The sequence below is a fragment of the Podarcis vaucheri genome (assembly GCF_965113315.1).
Source record: "Podarcis vaucheri genome assembly, chromosome: 8".
NCBI lineage: Eukaryota > Metazoa > Chordata > Lepidosauria > Squamata > Lacertidae > Podarcis > Podarcis vaucheri.
The window spans coordinates 68,569,395-68,586,182 of record NC_138766.1 but is presented as its reverse complement, the minus strand read 5'-3'; the positions used below and the strand labels follow the sequence as shown (position 1 = coordinate 68,586,182).

Genomic DNA, 16,788 nt, shown 5'->3' with positions numbered 1-16,788 from the left:
GTATAGTTTTCTTGGTATTGAGCTGTGCTCCCTGTTACTAGACAGCAACAGCATCAGTGTATTGTGGTGTTCTTCACAATCAGGACCAGCAGGGCATAGCTGACTTCTTGTGGTAAGCCTAAGGTTGATGGGGTTTCTAGTCTAATTTTGTGTTATGCCATGTCCCCAATGGCAGCCATTTTGTGACTGGTTCCCACAGCACACTCTCAAAACTCAAAATGTGCTCACTGGTACGAAAAGCTTGACAAACCTCTGGCAAATTGCTATTGCGATGGTTTATTCCTCTCCTTGGATATTTGCCAGTTTCAGCACCATTTGTGATGTTGTATTGACTAGCCAGTAGCAAATCCCCATTTACTTTGTAAAACCGGTTGGACTCTTAACTCCTATCAGCCTTAGCCTGTATGGCTAAAGTTCAGGGTTGGTTGTAGTTCAACATCATCTAGAAGGCCAGATTTCTCTTCTTTGCTTTTTTATATTGCATGCCATTGTTTTGGTTTGTTTTTCTTTAGACAACCATTTTCTTCAAACAACCCATCTTATTTCACATTGAAGCCACCATGGGGATGGATGCTTGAAAAGCTGGCGAATTACCCATCACATACAAATTTTGACAGTATTCAACATTTGGGGGCCAGAGGACACCTTTAAATTTTTACCTAGTAAGAGATTTTTTAAAAACTGTAGTCTAACACACAAACTATCCAAGTATATTGGTTCTGGCTATGTTAATCTAAATTCCCCTTGGGCTATCAGGAACAGTACCCCCAGAATGCCTAGGCTGGGCTGCTACTAATGGAACAGGTATAATCTATAATCGCATAGTTCTAACATGCAGATTCCGATTTCATGCATGTATTAGGATTGATTACATTACATCTAAGAAAGCAGTGTTTGGAAGTTTAAACTATGAGAGTGTTAGCCTTTCCATCAGGCTGAGGACAATTTGGAGCAGAAGCCTTACTCTTGGGATCCAACTGACCCCTGCAGTGCTTTGTAGGTGTGTGTGTGTGTGTGTATAAGTAAAACTTGGAAAAGAATGGAACCTAATTATTTTTACTTACCCATTCAGTAAGTGCAAAATAGACTTGATAACTTACTTAGTGTGGGGTTTTTGTTTTAAATTTAAAGGGGTAGGGGGAAGATAGATCACTTCAAGACAACTGAACACATTAACTGGAGTATAAATTGCTCCGTTTGTTCAAAAAACATTTCTAATGGTGGTTAAGGGTGTACAGCAACCCCAGTGGTTTTGGAGGGTTAACAGTCGTCCCTACACTCCACTGTAGTACACTACATAACCATAGTATGCTACGAATGAGTGAGAGGTGAGTATTGCTGCTTGGTTCTCCTGCGTATGACTGAGATGGTTGTAATGTTCACTATGGTTCCTTTACAGGCGAGTTTTACATTTGGCACCTTCAGAAAAGTCTCCCAGCTTTACCCTCTTAATTGTATCATTCCAAGTCCATCTCTGTTCTGCAGGCCACAGTTAAGAATTACTGACAGAAGAAAAATGCTATTTTGTAAAAAATACAAGTATTTATTTATTGTAATTATTCCCAGTGGCTTAGATAATGCCATAATATAGTTGTATTTAAAGTCAATGACAGAACTGAAATTCATGCAGAAAGACTAGACTTTATAATACTGATAATAAAAAATTAATGCAGAAATGCTGGTATGAAGAAAGATTGGCAGGTGTGGGGAAATTTTGGCCTTTGAGACATTGCTGAACTGCAGTTCCCACTAGCCCTAGCAAGCATAGCCAGTAGAAGCAACATTTGGAAGGCCAAGGTTCCTCACATCTGAAATAAAAAGAAAATAAATCACCCCAAATATCAGCTGCCTTGCATTTTGTATCCCTATAGGAATTACAAGGAAAATAAAATTAAATGTAAATTAGAAGTTCTGTAATACTGAAGGCACTTTCACAAAGAATACTGAAGCAGCTTAACTGCTGCATTGATGCAGATTTTATGCCATCATCTGCATTGATGCAGCTATAAGAAAGTTAAAGATTGAGGGGCAGGATGTTAGGAAAGACCTCAAGTAAGAATAGACACATAAGCCTGTATGCTAGCCACCCAATTTAACACTCCATGAATATGATAAGTCAGAGAATGAAAATTTTGGAATGTTTTGTGACACCTTTATGAGAACACTAGATTATAAAGTGAACTGAACAAAGCAGTGCTGTCTATTTTCACCAGCTGCTTAATTTGCTTCCATGCTTCGGCATACATTGGGAAACGGAAGATTAACTTGGTTGCTAGGGATTGGGGCCATTTTTTCTATAAAGGTAGTTTATGAAAAGTCAAAATGTATTCTGAAATAGAATCTCAGAATTGAAAGGAACCCTGAGGATCATCTAGTCCAACCCCCGGCAGTACAGGAATATGTAGCTTTCCCATATGGGGATAGAACCTGCAACTTCGGCGTTATGAGTACCATGCTCTAACCAATTGAGCTATCCAGGTCTTCCATAATTATGGAACTCTGAATCCCTTGAAACACAACTAAACTCACTGACATAACTTTAATATTGCTGAATCTACTTTTAGTGGACCATTAAATTTTATACCATTAAAAAATCATAATTGTCAGGTAACAGTGATCAGTTCTTTCTTTACTGTAGTTTAAATGAATAGTCTTAATTGTGTCCATCACCGAGCAGCAACACAATGAAAAATAACAATTTGCAGGGGAAACGCCTTCTAGTCTCAAAGGTGCTCTCTTCCTTGGTGGTTTGAATGCTAATCTTCATATTCATCCTCATTGTCATACTCTTCATCTTCCTCCTCCTTTTTCAATGGATTTCTGGAAATCTGCTACATAGAATATGACATCAGAATTTTTAAAAAAAGCATTAGCCTTGAATGAAGTCAATCTGCATTTAAAAATATATTCAGTATCTTGTTTTTTAAAAAAATATTTTTGTATACAGCATGGGTGTATGCTTGCCAGGTGATCATATAACGCTCAAACAGGATCCAGTAGGTGTGGAGTAATATGCAGGTGAGCTTTCTTGTAAAAGTCTAACCGAAGGCAGGCCAACTTTCATACCAAATGGACAGCAAGAGTAATTTGATATAGACCCTGCAGGCCGCACACTGCCTTTGCACACGTGTGGGATGGGAGCGAGCTTCATATTTGACTCCCCCGTCAGCTTCCATGCTGTTTTCCCAAAGCCGGGTAAGCGAGACACTGGCCTTTGGGAAGGTGGAGTGAGAGGTGGGTGGATGGTGTCAAAAGTTGCTGGTCTAAACAGCTCCTCCTCCCTTGGCTGCCCTGCTTTGTTGCAGTACCATAGACCTTTGGTTGAACAAATGTCAGCACCAGGAATTGCTTGCATAGTGAATAAAAGTAGCAGTGACAAAAGTTCAGGAGGGAGGAGGGAAGGAAGGAAGGTCTTCCTACTCTGAGGAGAAAGGGCCAGAGAAGATGTTGATGGAAATCAGAAAGTGAGGAAATTTAATTCATCAATGTAATAATATTTCATGGAATGTAGCTAAGGAAAGCATTCAAGCTTTCGAACCAACCTGAACTATTCCAGGACAAGATTTGGATGAAGCAGTCCTCTGGAGGGGAGACTCTGAATTTGCACGGACAATATCCAAACGAGACTGATGTTCTGTTTGATAAAGTGAACTCCGAAACATCTGTTAAATAAATGTTGGTGTTCAGAATACACAGGAGACCAGGGGTTTTCAAATCTACCTGCTGTGAACCTTTCCTATATCAGTTTGTTACCCAAGGAAACACACTGTGCATGTCTGGCCCACAGCCTCAGCACCTTGCAAATGATTCTGAAGTGTGTTGTTTAAGAGTGTACATAGTGTACATGGGACACTGGCCAGTTCTGTTAAGCTTCACAGTTTGTCCAATTATAAAGCTCCTCAAGAACTAGGTAAGGTGCAGCGCGGGTGCCTAGAACAGAGGCCTGATCCGGCAGACAAGAAATTTTTTCTGCCCTCGGCAAAATACTGATTGTGGCGGCAGCAATTTTTATTTATTTTTTAAAAAGATTCAGCATGTGGGAGGCAGTGGATGGTGCCTAGTGCTCTAATGGGGATGCAGATTACTCCTCGGTCATCCAATCATTTGATGAGCAAAGGGGGTAATAAGCCCCTCTCCTCACCTCATCTGCATGAACTGGTGGCTGTGTGTATGTGCAAGAGTGTGACGGGGCCAAACTCACATGCAGCTTCCAGAGGGTTTGCCAAGGATGACTGCAGGTTGGAGCCAAAAAATGGTTAGCTTGCCCTGCTATATAGAGCTCACAGGATTTTTCTAGCATACATTCCAACTAGAAAACAGGTGTGCTACTGCCTTGTGGCCAACAGATACTGGCATAAATTCTAGTAGTACTACTTAACTTGCTGGAGTGGATGTCTGAGGCAAGGTTGCGGGGATAAAATACAGCTAAATGTTGTTTGCCTCTACGGCTCCAAACTTGTCTTCTTTTCTTTTTCGAACTATTCCTTACCATGAAGTGAAATGGTAGCCTAAGGGAGAACAGACCAAGCCTTGCAGCTGATCACTACAGGGGCTGGCATGTGAGATTTCCCTTAAGAAATCTTTAGAAATATTCCACCTTAATAAGTGAAGATCTAAAATTGCTCTTAAATCTTGCCACTAGCCCAGGCTTCATTTTGTTCATTATGGCTGAACACATTGTTAAGGATTTTCAGTTATCTGAAGTTCACTGAAGCGTTGCCAATGGCACAAGGACTAGATATTTTATTTTTTTAATGAAAATTATACACTGCTTGATTGTAAAAAAACCTCAAAGCGATTTACAAAAGATAAAATTGTGAAATCAAGAAAAAATTATCCTACTTTAAAACTTAATTACCCTGTGGAACACCCTCCCTTCAGATGTGAAGGAAATAAGTAGTTATCCTATTTTTAAAAGACATCTGAAGGCAGCCCTGTTCAGGGAAGTTTTTAATATTTAACGCTGTATTGTTTTTAATACTTGATTGGGAGCCGCCCAGAGTGGCTGGGGAAACTCAGCCAGATGGGCGGGATATAAATAATAAATAATTATTTTTATTATTATTATAAAAAGTTAAAATACTAAAACACATTAAAAAAAATTAAGCCTCTGGTCAAGCTTGTCTAAACAGGAATGTTTTTATCAGGCGCCGAAAAGAGTACAGTGAAGGCGCTTGGGAGTTCCAAAGTGTGGGTGCTGCCACACTATGTGCCAATTCCACTGATCTAAGGGGTCAAATGGGTGCATATTGGGTAAGGTGCTCATAGTTAAACTGGTCCAAATATATGCCTCAATAACATTAAATATTGTGTAAATTGTGTAGGGAAAACAAAAACCAACAACTCTGCACAGCAGTACATTAGAAGTTCCTCATGTTTCTTACCTCTAGGTCTTCATTCTCATCAATATTTTGTATCGTTTGGTAGGCAGCAGTGTAAATTTCTAAGGCTTTCCCATGGAATAGCATTTCAATTGTTACAAATTCTGAAAAGATATTCTAAAAACAGATGAAGGGAGAAAGTGTTACAGTAACTGCTCTATATTTATAATAAAGGCAGACTAACTGGGCTGTCACTGTATGAAGACTGGTAGCTTGATAAACGCTGTATAAAAAGAATATGGATCATTACATAGCAGCCCTTTGCAGTTGTAATGGCCGCCTCTCATAGGCCGAGCCTTTTCTTGTATTGGCCTATATGAGGTCAATGAAGCCCCAGCTCATTTCTGCATACAGCCAAGTACTTTGTATTTCTCTAGATACTTTAATCTCACCCCACCCCTTGCCATTCTGGCTAGACGCCTTCTACTGTTTTAGCATTTCCTATCTGAACCTAACTGCACTTTCCCTTCTGTTGTTCAGGGAGCTATTGCATGGTAAGAATTACTTTCCTGTTTAATCACCCACAAAGTTACTTGTTCCTTACAATTAATAAACAGCATGTTAGTGCTAGGAACATGACCAAATTCTTAACTAAACGAGAAGTCCACTGCTCTGGCCCCTCAATTTTTAAAGTTCTGCACAAGACTGGAACAGCTTTACCTATTTTTATAACAAGTAGAAACTAGCTGTGAGTGGGCAGTGATACTACACTCCAACATGTATTATCTAAAAATCCATTTATTGCAGTTTTTACACTTTCCTTTAGCATTCTAGTACAAGCTGACACCTCATTTTACCCACAAACTGGGGCAAACTGGTACCCCACTGGGGTTCCTGTGAATTCCAGCAGCTGCTTGAAATATTTCTTAAGTTAAAAATTAGCGAATGTGAGCTACTTCATAGTTCTCCACAGTTACGGGGTCAGTTGTCCTGTGATGTTTCATCATCATTTCCATTTCTGAAACTAAGCAATCAGAAGTCTCAATTTATCCCTATTGAAATGAATGGGAAAGTAAATCTGCCAAAGGTCTAAGCTAAACGAGTCCATTCTATCCTCAGCAATGTCTCAAAATTGGGTAGTTAAAAAAAGTCTGCATTTTGCTTGTACTGGAATTCCATTTTTTGTAAGTATACCACTTCAAGAGCAGTGGAGTGGGTTTTCTGTTTAGTTTATTTTGTCTGTACATTCCTCCGTGTGCAAGCCCACACAAAACCCTTAAAAAGCACCACAGCAGTCTATTGAACCCTGGAGTAAATTTTACCCTAGGGAGTTAATTCTGCTTCAGATTGGCATTATATTGACACAGGAGTAAACACAATTCTAGTGCAAACTTGCAACACTAATTTCTTATATGTAATGGTTGTCTTCAACATTGTGCAAGCAGACTTGTGGAACGGGACTTATCCTTCTCCTCTTCCCCCGTGCAGCCCCCAAACCTGCTCCTGAGGATGTGCTATATTCCTTCTGTTATATACTATGCCCAAACATTTCATCTAGGCGTTTTTGGGCTTCTTTTTTGTACTGCTTTCTTCTCTACTGCTATCTTTCTGATAGCACAAGGAGGATTGTCTACTTGGTGGTTTATAGCTTTGCTCCAGTTGCGTCACAAAAGAAATAATGCTCTCTGTACATTTTTTTTAAGGGAACAACATGGGGTCCAATGTACCCCAATAGTTTTTGTGCTTTATTGATATACCAACAAAAACTTTAAAAGGAGATATAAAGTAAATTTTATTGTGAGAAACTGAAGTCATTTAGAAATTATAATTGTATTTATTTCTAGCTAGAACAAGGGGACCTGTTGGTCCCCAATAGCAGATTAATGTTTGTTAAAATAAATGGTGAAGGAATATTAAATAGACAATCTAAATGGCTCTTTCCCTGAGCCATTTTTTAGAGGTTGTTGATTTATATTACTGTATACACACTCACTCACACACCTTTATATCTCTTATTTTTTGTTTTTCAAAGTTGTCAATGGTTTCTTCCAAGTACCGACTTGTCCGTGTGGCATCCAATGAAGCTCTTTGTAATTCACTTTCAGCCTTTAAATATAAATGATAAATAGATGTTAATCCTATAATTTTGAACAGACACTATTCATTAGCATGCCCTGGAAATATGAACCACTATCGTGGTAGCTCTCAGAACAAAGCTATTAATCTGTGCACCACTGTATTTCATAAGAAGAGCTCCCCTGGATCAGACCAAAGCCCATCTAGTCCAGTCTCCTGTTCTCTCAGTGACCAACCAAATGCCCATTGAAAGCCTGCAAAGTGGATATGAGCACGACACCACTCTTTGTACTTGGGCTCCCTAGCAACTGGTATTCAGAGAAACATTACCTCCGATACTGGACATCACAGCTAGCCTTATTCTCCATGAATTTGTGTAAACCCCTTGTAAAGCTGGCTGGGTCGGTGGCTGTTGCAACAGCTTGTGATAGCAAATTCCATGGTTTAATTATGTGCTGTATGAAGAAATACCTCCCCTTGTTTGTCTTTAATCTTCCTCCATTCAGCTTTATTGGATGACCCTGGGTTCTAGTACTGAGAGGAGAAAACCATCTCCATCTACTTTTTCATCATCATCATCATCTCTATTTATATACCTCATGCATGACTGTACAGTGGTGCTTCGCAAGACGAAAAGAATCCGTTCTGTGATTCTCTTCGTCTAGCGGTTTTTTCGTCTTGCAAAGCAAGCCCATTGACGGATTAGCGCTATTAGCGGCTTATCTGCTGATCGGATCAGCTGATAAGCGGCTTAGAAAAAGGGGGGGAAAGGGAAAAAACCCAGCAGGAACTCGCAAGACATTGTCGTCTTGCGAAGCAAGCCCATAGGAAATTCGTTTTGCGAAGCACCTCCAAAATGGAAAACCCTTTCGTCTAGCGAGTTTTCCGTCTTGCGAGGCATTCGTCTTGCGGGGCACCACTGTATAGACATTGGTCATGCCAATTCACTGCCTTAATTTTCTTCATTCTAAAGACGCACATTTGCAACCTTTCCTCAGGGAGTTATTTCAGCCCAATGACTATTTGGCTTAGCTTTTCTGAACTTTTAAGGCTCTAAAATACCCTAATTGAGAGGAGGTGATCAGAACTGTATACATGATCCCCAAGTGCAGTTGCACCATATATTTGTTTAATGTCATTCTGATATTAGCAGTTTTATTTTCAAACCCTTTCCTAATGATCCCTAACAGGAAACTCACCCTTTTCACAGTTCTGAGTTATCGAAGATCTCTTTATTGGTCAGTAACTGCCAGTTCATACCTCCAAAGCAGATAATGCATTACACTGCATCACAGCTACCATTTCCATGGTTTGGAAAATAACTGGTCTTATGGCTCACATGCAAAAATGCTGCTAATACCAATAAAGGATTATTATTATTTTTTAAAATTGCTTTAAGATGATCATAAACTCTGGATGGAGTACAATTTGGGGTTACTGTGCTGATGGAAGACATCCAACAATTGGAACAGTTAAGCAGTTTGAAATAATTTCTCTTTACAGCCCCTGCAAATCTCCAGAGGCTTGGAGTCTGAAGGAGATTTTGTGGGACAAAAGAGAGAGGAATCTCCAGAAATCGATTTCCTCCTCTTCTGATGGATGCCTTTCATGAGTGAAATAACACCAACTGAAGTCTGCCCTCTATGTAAGGCAATAGTGTGGAAAATGCTGTAGTGATCAAAGTAATGGTAAAGGTTTCTGTTGAGTGAATGAACAATTTTAAAAAGCACCTAACCAAGTCAGAGCTGAATTTCAGGGCACTTTACCCTGGTACTATCTCAAAGACCTTTGCTACACTACTGTCTCCTGCACCAGAAAGGAAGTTAAAGTCTCTTATAATTGAATTTCTAGCATTTTTGCCTTTCTCTAAGAATTTTTTTGAAGCCAAAACAAGCTGACCACCACATGCATGTATTTTTTTAAGCAATAGAATAATGTAATAAACATTACATTATACTACTTCATCTACTTTTTCAAGCTGCTGTTTTACCAGAAAAGAACATGATTTGTCAAACTCAGAGCCTTGGAGCAGCTGATGACATCTGGTGTTTATTGGCTTCACCATAATGATTGTAAAAAAGATACAGTAGCTTCTACAGCTGGGATGCTGATATACAAATAACTGATGAAACATAATTAACAATAGTAGAATTTAATCTGATATTTCATCCAAAAAAGAAGACCTACCTGTGACTGAAGTTTGCAGTAAATGAAATATTTTAAGTTATGGAAAGTGCTAACACACTGGTATTCTACAGACATAAAAGCGTATCTATATACAAATAACTCAGTTGGCTCCCAGTGTCTCTTAGGCATTGAAATGAATTTATGATGGATTTTAAAAAAGAAAATCTAGAACCTATAACAAAACAGGGAGCTAAGAAAGAAGATTATTTTCCTCTCAGGAACTTCATTGGTAGACAACTCCTTTTTAATAATGTTATCTGCTGATGTTGCTATTAATCAGCCAGAATACTTTAGGGCAGAGGTTTGCAACCTTTTGGAGTCCACAGCTCCAACTTGACCAACTACATTCTTTCTGCAGCTCCCCTGTGGAGCCCAGGAGTCCAGTTATGTCACCCCTTGCCTGCAGAGCTGGCAGCCTCTCACCCCTTTTCAAACACCCTCCCTTGCGGGGTGTTCCCTCGGCCTCCTCTCCCCTCTTACTGGAAGCCCTCCGGGCAGTCAGTGTTGCCACCCCTGGTCTGTAAACTGCACTCCCCTGCCCCAAAGACAGCTGCCTCCTCACACTGCCTCACAGGGGCTGGGAAAAGGATGTCCCCAGTCTTAGTGGCCCAATGGAGACTGGTCAGAGGTGAACATGAGGCCAGCACCTTACCTTAGGACGCAGCAGTGGGACGCTGCTGGGCCTGCATGGCAGAAGGGCTCCCCTTCAGCACCAGTCACTCAGCTCCCAGGCAGGCCATGCACACAGCAAGCACAAGAAAGGCCAGTGCCAGCCTGCCCAGTCTTCCACTTGTCTGCCCATTCCCAACAGCAAGGACTGACGGACTGGCTGGCTCAGCTCCCTTGCTTACTCCAAGGCTGCCTTAGCTCCTGGCAACCAGCATCCCTGGCCAGCCCCAGAGACACTATTCGCTTGGGGAGCTTGTAGTCAGGGCCACTGCAACAAACAGCTGTGCAAGCCTTTAGGAAGCAGAGATGTGAGAGGGCATCAGGAGGAGGAGGGAAGGAAAGAGGGACAGAGGCCAGCGTTGCCTGCCGCACCCCTGACCATCATTCAAGGCACACTGGTTGAAAACCACTGCTTTTGGGACATACTAGGTGGAAGAGGCATATCTCTCACATAAATTTTGCAACAGTCATCTAGTAAAGCGCATATTTGAAAGCTGCTGAACACTTGTTTGCAAAGGATACAATAATGTGCCGGTCTGATGGATTTCGTTGACGCGTCTTTTCAAGCTGAGAGAGCTGTTTTGCTTCTCGATTCTTTGCTGATAAAGTTGCTTTGAGATCCTCCTGAAATCATATATAGGGACACACTCAAAGTCTAAAGATTTTACAGAAAAGATTTCTGTTTGAGTTCCTTATAACTAGCCTTCAAGTCAAAGCAGTTTTACCACACTAGCTATTCATTTTGTGCAATAACAGGTCTTGGAAGTTAAGACTACTAATCGAGACGGGATTATGAACTGGAAACTGCTTTTAATGACAGGACTGGTGCTGTGCTTTTATTGAAATTATCTGTATGCTACTAGATTACATATATAGTTTTGATTCTATTAATGTTGGTTTTTTAAATGATTTTTTTCTGTCCTTAGAAATTCCTATTTTATCTATAAGCCGTCTTGTGCTCCTGTTGGGTAGTAAAGCAGGATACAAATGAATATATAATAAAAATAATCAGAGATGGGATTGTCTAAAGAAAAGGTTCTCTAATCTTCAAGAAATGCTGTGGGTATCCATATAATACTAGGATTACTAACTGATTCACATCATTCTTGTGCTGTCCTAAAAGCATGACACGATGTCAACAGAACAGCCTTTTCCTGCTGTGGTTTCTAATCAATAATAAGAGGCATACTTTGTCTGATCATTCGGGTAGCATAGCCACTGACAACCATATCCTCCATGAAGCTGTCTAACTCTACTTCATTGGATGACCTTAGGTTTTAGTGTTATGTTCAGGTATGTAAAGTTTAATTATTGATATGACATTTTGTTGCTGAATTTACCAACAATTGATTACTGAAATACTAATTTATGAGATCAGAAGCATCAGTTGAACTTGCTTAGTTATTTACCTTCCTCGAAAAGAAAATAAACATGCAATGGAAAACAAAATCCATCACCTACTCTCTTAAGTTTTATGATGGTCCCATAACATTTCAGAGGTTCAACAACTTTTGCTTCAAGTCTTTCTACCTGTAAAGAGGAGCAATGAAGTATTATTTTAACTTTAAATTTTGGCAATCAGTCTTAAAACTGGTTTTGAGAAAATTCAAACACACAACTAAGGAAGAGGGAAAAGATACTACAGTTCGGCAGTAAGAAAATTCAGTTTTGGTTTTAGTATCTCACAAATTACACCTGCATTTTTACTTTAAAATACAGTTGATTAATTATGTGCCTTTTAGCTGAAAGAATAAATTGAAATACAAATGACATCTCTCAAAACACTTACAGTTGTCTTTTCGAAATATTGAAGAAAATAAGCATAGTAGGAAAGAAAACATTTAATACTGTCCCCCTCATTCCCATTTACAGTAATAAAGCAGGACCAAAGTAAACACAGGTAAATAAATGTGTCATTAACTTTCAGTACCATCTGGTAAAATTTGCCCTCATCATCTGAAGAAGAAGAAGAAGAAGAGTTTGGATTTGATATCCCGCCTTTCACTCCCCTTCAGGAGTCTCAAAGCGGCTAACATTCTCCTTTCCCTTCCTCCCCCACAACAAACACTCTGTGAGGTGAGTGGGGCTGAGAGACTTCAAAGAAGTGTGACTGGCCCAAGGTCACCCAGCAGCTGCAGGTGGAGGAGCGGAGACACGAACCCGGTTTCTCAGATTACGTGACTACCGCTCTTAACCACTACACCACACTGACTGAAGATTTAGTTATTCAATTTGATTAAAGTTTCCAAATGAGTTTTTTTTCAAACGGGGTATTTCTGCAAGGAAAAATTTGCTGGATGATACGAGGGGGGAAAGCAGAAAATGGCACGGCAATTTGTGTAACTATAAAACATGACCATTTTGAGAAATGCAAGACAGCAAGGATGTCTCCATGCACCTTCATAGACTAGCTGCAATTTGGATCTTGTACCACAGTGGCTATTAAGTGAAATCATGATGTGACACATGCTTGTCTCTTCTTTTTGTGTTTATTAGATTTGAAGCCAATAAGGCGGGTGCTTTTTTTGCTCTTTTGCTTAGGAGTATTTTAAGCACCTTATAAATTACGATGATCAAAAAATAAAACAGGAAGAAACGGCTGTCATGAGAGTAGCATTAGATCTATACAAGATACTAACATTTATTATTTTGATTACTGGAAACATTTCCAAGTCATATCAGCTTTGCAACCTGTCTTTGCCTTTCCAAGCCTAAGAACCCAACTAGCAACTGTATCACTCTTTAAGGGGAAAATGTGCAGGGTGTGCACTCATTTCAACAGTGTTGAACACAGGTCACAGTTCAGAAAAGAGCACATAAGAACAGAATAATCATTTTAAAATGGCAAGATGGAAGAGCAGTGTTGTAACTGGGGGAGGAAGTGGCAACAGGAAAAAGAGGAGCAGGATCAGCTTAGTATGCAGAACCTGTTTTTGAGCCTACACCTGACGGCCCTTTTTTCAAAAGCTTTTTACCATCATGGCAGGAGTTTATTTTATTTAAAATACTTATATACCACAATTCATGAAAACAGATTCAAGGTGGTCATGAGTACATTGCAGCTACAGTTTCAAAAATGGCCAGTCATTTGCAAGGGGTAGTAGTGCTGCTAATTCCCCAGTATTTATATTGTTAGCTGATCAGTGGATTCAGTGGTTTCCTTGGGCTGCATCAGAGCAAGAAAAGATGCACTTGAATCCCCCTGAAATCAATGTGAAAAAGTTCAGACTAACTTGTCTCATAGGACCTTAGCACAACTAACATACTATGGATCCAACCTCTTATTCTTAAGTGCATAAAGTCATAAGTGCAAATAAAAGTAATAGCTTATAAATTAAAATACAAACTTTCCACCATGAAGTGCATTGTATACCTCTGCGTGGCGATAATCTTGAAGTTTGGAAAACTCATTTGCAAAGTTTTTCAATCCATTCCTTAAACTTGGTGTTTCTGTAGCTGCATAAGCATGAATCTCATTTACTAGAAGATCTGCTTTGTCTCGCAGTCTGGCAGTTTTTCGTACATATGCTGCAAATATTTGGCACAATTCACCAAAGTGTTTTTCCACTTTTGACACAGATTCTCGTACTTGACGAGTCTGGTTGTCCCTAGACAAAGAAGTTAAAGCATTATGGTCAGGCAACATTGACAACAGCCTAAACAACTCTGGTAATACTACAACAATTATTTTGATCTGAGTTCATTTGAAGAGAAGAAAAAACAATCCTCTCTATTGGTAAGTGTTTAGGGTGAATATCATTGATTCATAGAATTCTAGAGTTGGAAGTGACCATAAGGGTCATCTAGTTCAACCCCCTGCAATGAAGGTATCTTTTTCCCCAACGTGGGGCTCATAACTGAGCTATTGCTGCTGTTAATCTTCTATAGTTTTCTCAAGTATATTGCCCCCTCCATCAAGTTTGAACAGCATATAGGACTATAGGTGTTCCAAGGTTCCCCAGCTCCTGGGATTCCCCAAATGCCACATCTGATTATCTGCTGGAAGTAATAAAAACGTTCCTGGGAGTTCAGTGATGAACAATATATTCAGAGCAAGTCTTCGGTTACCTGTATGAACATGCCCAAGTATTACAGGGTTCAAAAACCTGAATGCCAGCAAGAGCTGTTACGCTGGTGAATACTAGGGGCAGTTTTCACAGGGGTGGCCCCACACCTTTGGAACAGCCTCCCCGCATTCCACCAAGTGGTGTATGCCCTTTTCAATGCTGGCTATTAATATATGAAAACAAATTTATTCAAGTCTGCATTTGCTAAACCATGCTGCTGCTGGTTGTGCATGTGTACTTTGCAAATGTATTTTCAGGAGGTACCACATGAAGGCTGTGTGCCCTGAAAGATGGGTCAAAAACCTTTCCATGGGCATAGCCAGGATTTGGGGAGGGGGGCAGAACCAAATTAGCAAAGTATCTATTGTTCTACTTGATGGGGAGGGGGAGCTGCCTCCCTGCGCCACCTTGGCTATGGGCACAAACCTTTCAAATACATATTCGAGCTGCACTGCAAAAATAGTTTAGCTCATTTTCTAAAACCCAGAAGGATCACATATTCCATAGTATCTAGAACGTGTGTGGGGAATGGAGAAAAGAATGAGTCATTCATTACATCGCCCGAGGGCGATTTCGAAGCAGGCGCAACGACAGCGAAGTTGGGGTGGGTGCTTTTAGCGACAGGGCGCCTGAGTCTGGGGCCGGGCTTCGTTTCCCTTCCAAGCTTTCCATTGCGCTCGGATTTGCGCAAGGAGAACTTGCTGCGGAGCTTTGAATCTAGCTCCTCGGCCCCTTAGGTTCAGCGGGACCTCCCAAATACGCGCCCCGAAGGATTTCAGCAAATACGCGTAGGGTTCCTGAGCGCGTGCAGAGTGCCTCCCCCCCCCCCCCGCGGCCGAGCCACACCAGGCGATGAAGAGAAGGGGCCCGGGGACCCATTGTATGGGTGTGGTGGGGGGATCCCAGAGTCAGTCTCACCTTTCCCTCCCCGAAACCCCCAATTAGGGGGAGGGCGCGGCCATCGCGCGTCTCCCTGTCCACCCCAAGGCGAGCATCCTTGTTCGCCGCGCCTCCCCCCGACCCCGGTCGGCGAAGATCCCTCGCTTTGCGGCCAACAGCCAAGGCGGACGGGAGCTTGTCCCTCTGCCTCTCCGCAGAGCCGTTACCTGGCGTCCAGCCCGCGGCCCAGCATCAACATGGCGGCGGCAGCGGCAGAAGCCGCAGCGACGACAACAGCGGCAGTTAGCGGAAGGAGCCCCGGGCGCGCGCGCTCGCTCGCGGCTTCCAGCCGGTTCCCTTGGAAACCGAGGACCGCCCACCTACCCAGCCGGCTGCGCGGCCTAGCCTCGCCCACCCGAAAAAGCCGGCCTGAGGGGAGAGAGGCGGCGTAAGGAGCTCGCCTCCCTTTCGCTCCTCGGGAGGGCAGGGCTCGCGTCTCTTCCCTTCAGAGTCAGTTCGGGGGGGAAATGACCGCCGTTATTTTAAAAGGGAGCCCTTTCCGGGCAGTACTTTTAGAGCAGGGGGTGTGGGGAGAGCGTTTCAAGATGCTGCTGGACTCCAACTCCCATCAGCCCCGGATAAGGTGGCGAGATGTGAGGAATGATGGGAGCTGTAGTCCCAACAGCGCCTGGCGTACCACAGACCTCAGTGAGCTCTCATTCCTTAGTCACAGAATCATAGAACTGTAGAGTTAAAAGGGACCCTGCGGATCATCTAGTCCAACCCCCTGCAATGTAGGAATATGCAGCTGCCCCTGCAGGGAACAAACCTGCAACCTTGGCATTGTCAGCACCACGCGACTGAGCTGTCCAACTGAGCTGTCCTGAACGCAGTTGTTTCTTTGTCACTGTCTTTATGTCGCCCATGGCAGTCCAAAGCGACCTGCAAACCCTCCAGCCAGCTACATGAGCCCCTCACCTCGCACAGGACAGACAAGAGGACGATGAAGGAGGGAAGGGGGCTCTGCAATCTCTGCAGCATCTACTGTGTCTTTGGATAGTGCAGAGCCATCCTCAATTATTTTGCGACCTGGAGCGAGAAGGCAGGTGACCCAGGGAGTGGAGGTTGCTGTGGCTGTAGGGCTGTTCTTCGTCTCATTTTTTCATCTGGGCTGGTGTAGTGCAGGCATAGGCAAACTTGGCCCTCCAGATGTTTTGAGACTACAATTCCCATCATCCCTAATCACTGGTCCTGTTAGCTAGGGATGATGGGAGTTGTAGTCCCAAAACATCTGGAGGGCCAAGTTTGGAGGTGCCTGGTGTAGTTTTTCAGGCACCCCAAAACTTGGCCCTCCAGATGTTTTGGGACTACAGTTCCCATTATCCATGATCACTGGTCCTGTTAGCTAGGGATGATGGGAGTTGTAGTCCCAAAACATCTGGCGGGCCAAGTCTGGGGATGCCTCGAACTTTACATGGTCTTTGGGTGGCTAGAGAGAGTGATAGCAGCACAACTAGTGGTGGTGTGAATGCTTTCTTACTGCTATAGCCACCAATTCCTCTCACTTGCTCACCCTGCCCTCCTCCCCA

The 16,788-nt window shown here is 42.1% G+C and overlaps 1 protein-coding gene and 1 long non-coding RNA gene across 2 annotated transcripts; one reads left to right on the top strand and one right to left on the bottom strand.

Annotated features, from left to right (window-relative positions):
* The first annotated feature begins 523 nt into the window (after positions 1 to 523).
* LOC309538325 lies at positions 524 to 3,693 on the top strand. Its single transcript, XR_014222166.1, has 2 exons — positions 524 to 662; positions 3,557 to 3,693. It is a non-coding gene; the product is annotated as an uncharacterized lncRNA (long non-coding RNA).
* On the bottom strand, positions 2,612 to 15,568 carry CIBAR1 (CBY1 interacting BAR domain containing 1). Its single transcript, XM_082233699.1, has 8 exons — positions 15,427 to 15,568; positions 13,627 to 13,861; positions 11,715 to 11,783; positions 10,776 to 10,877; positions 7,323 to 7,427; positions 5,385 to 5,498; positions 3,543 to 3,662; positions 2,612 to 2,831 (listed from the first exon to the last, which is right to left on the bottom strand). The coding sequence occupies exons 1-8, from the start codon at positions 15,456 to 15,458 to the stop codon at positions 2,757 to 2,759; spliced, it is 852 nt and encodes a 283-aa protein (XP_082089825.1). The 5' UTR covers positions 15,459 to 15,568; the 3' UTR covers positions 2,612 to 2,756.
* Positions 15,569 to 16,788: the final 1,220 nt, after the last annotated feature.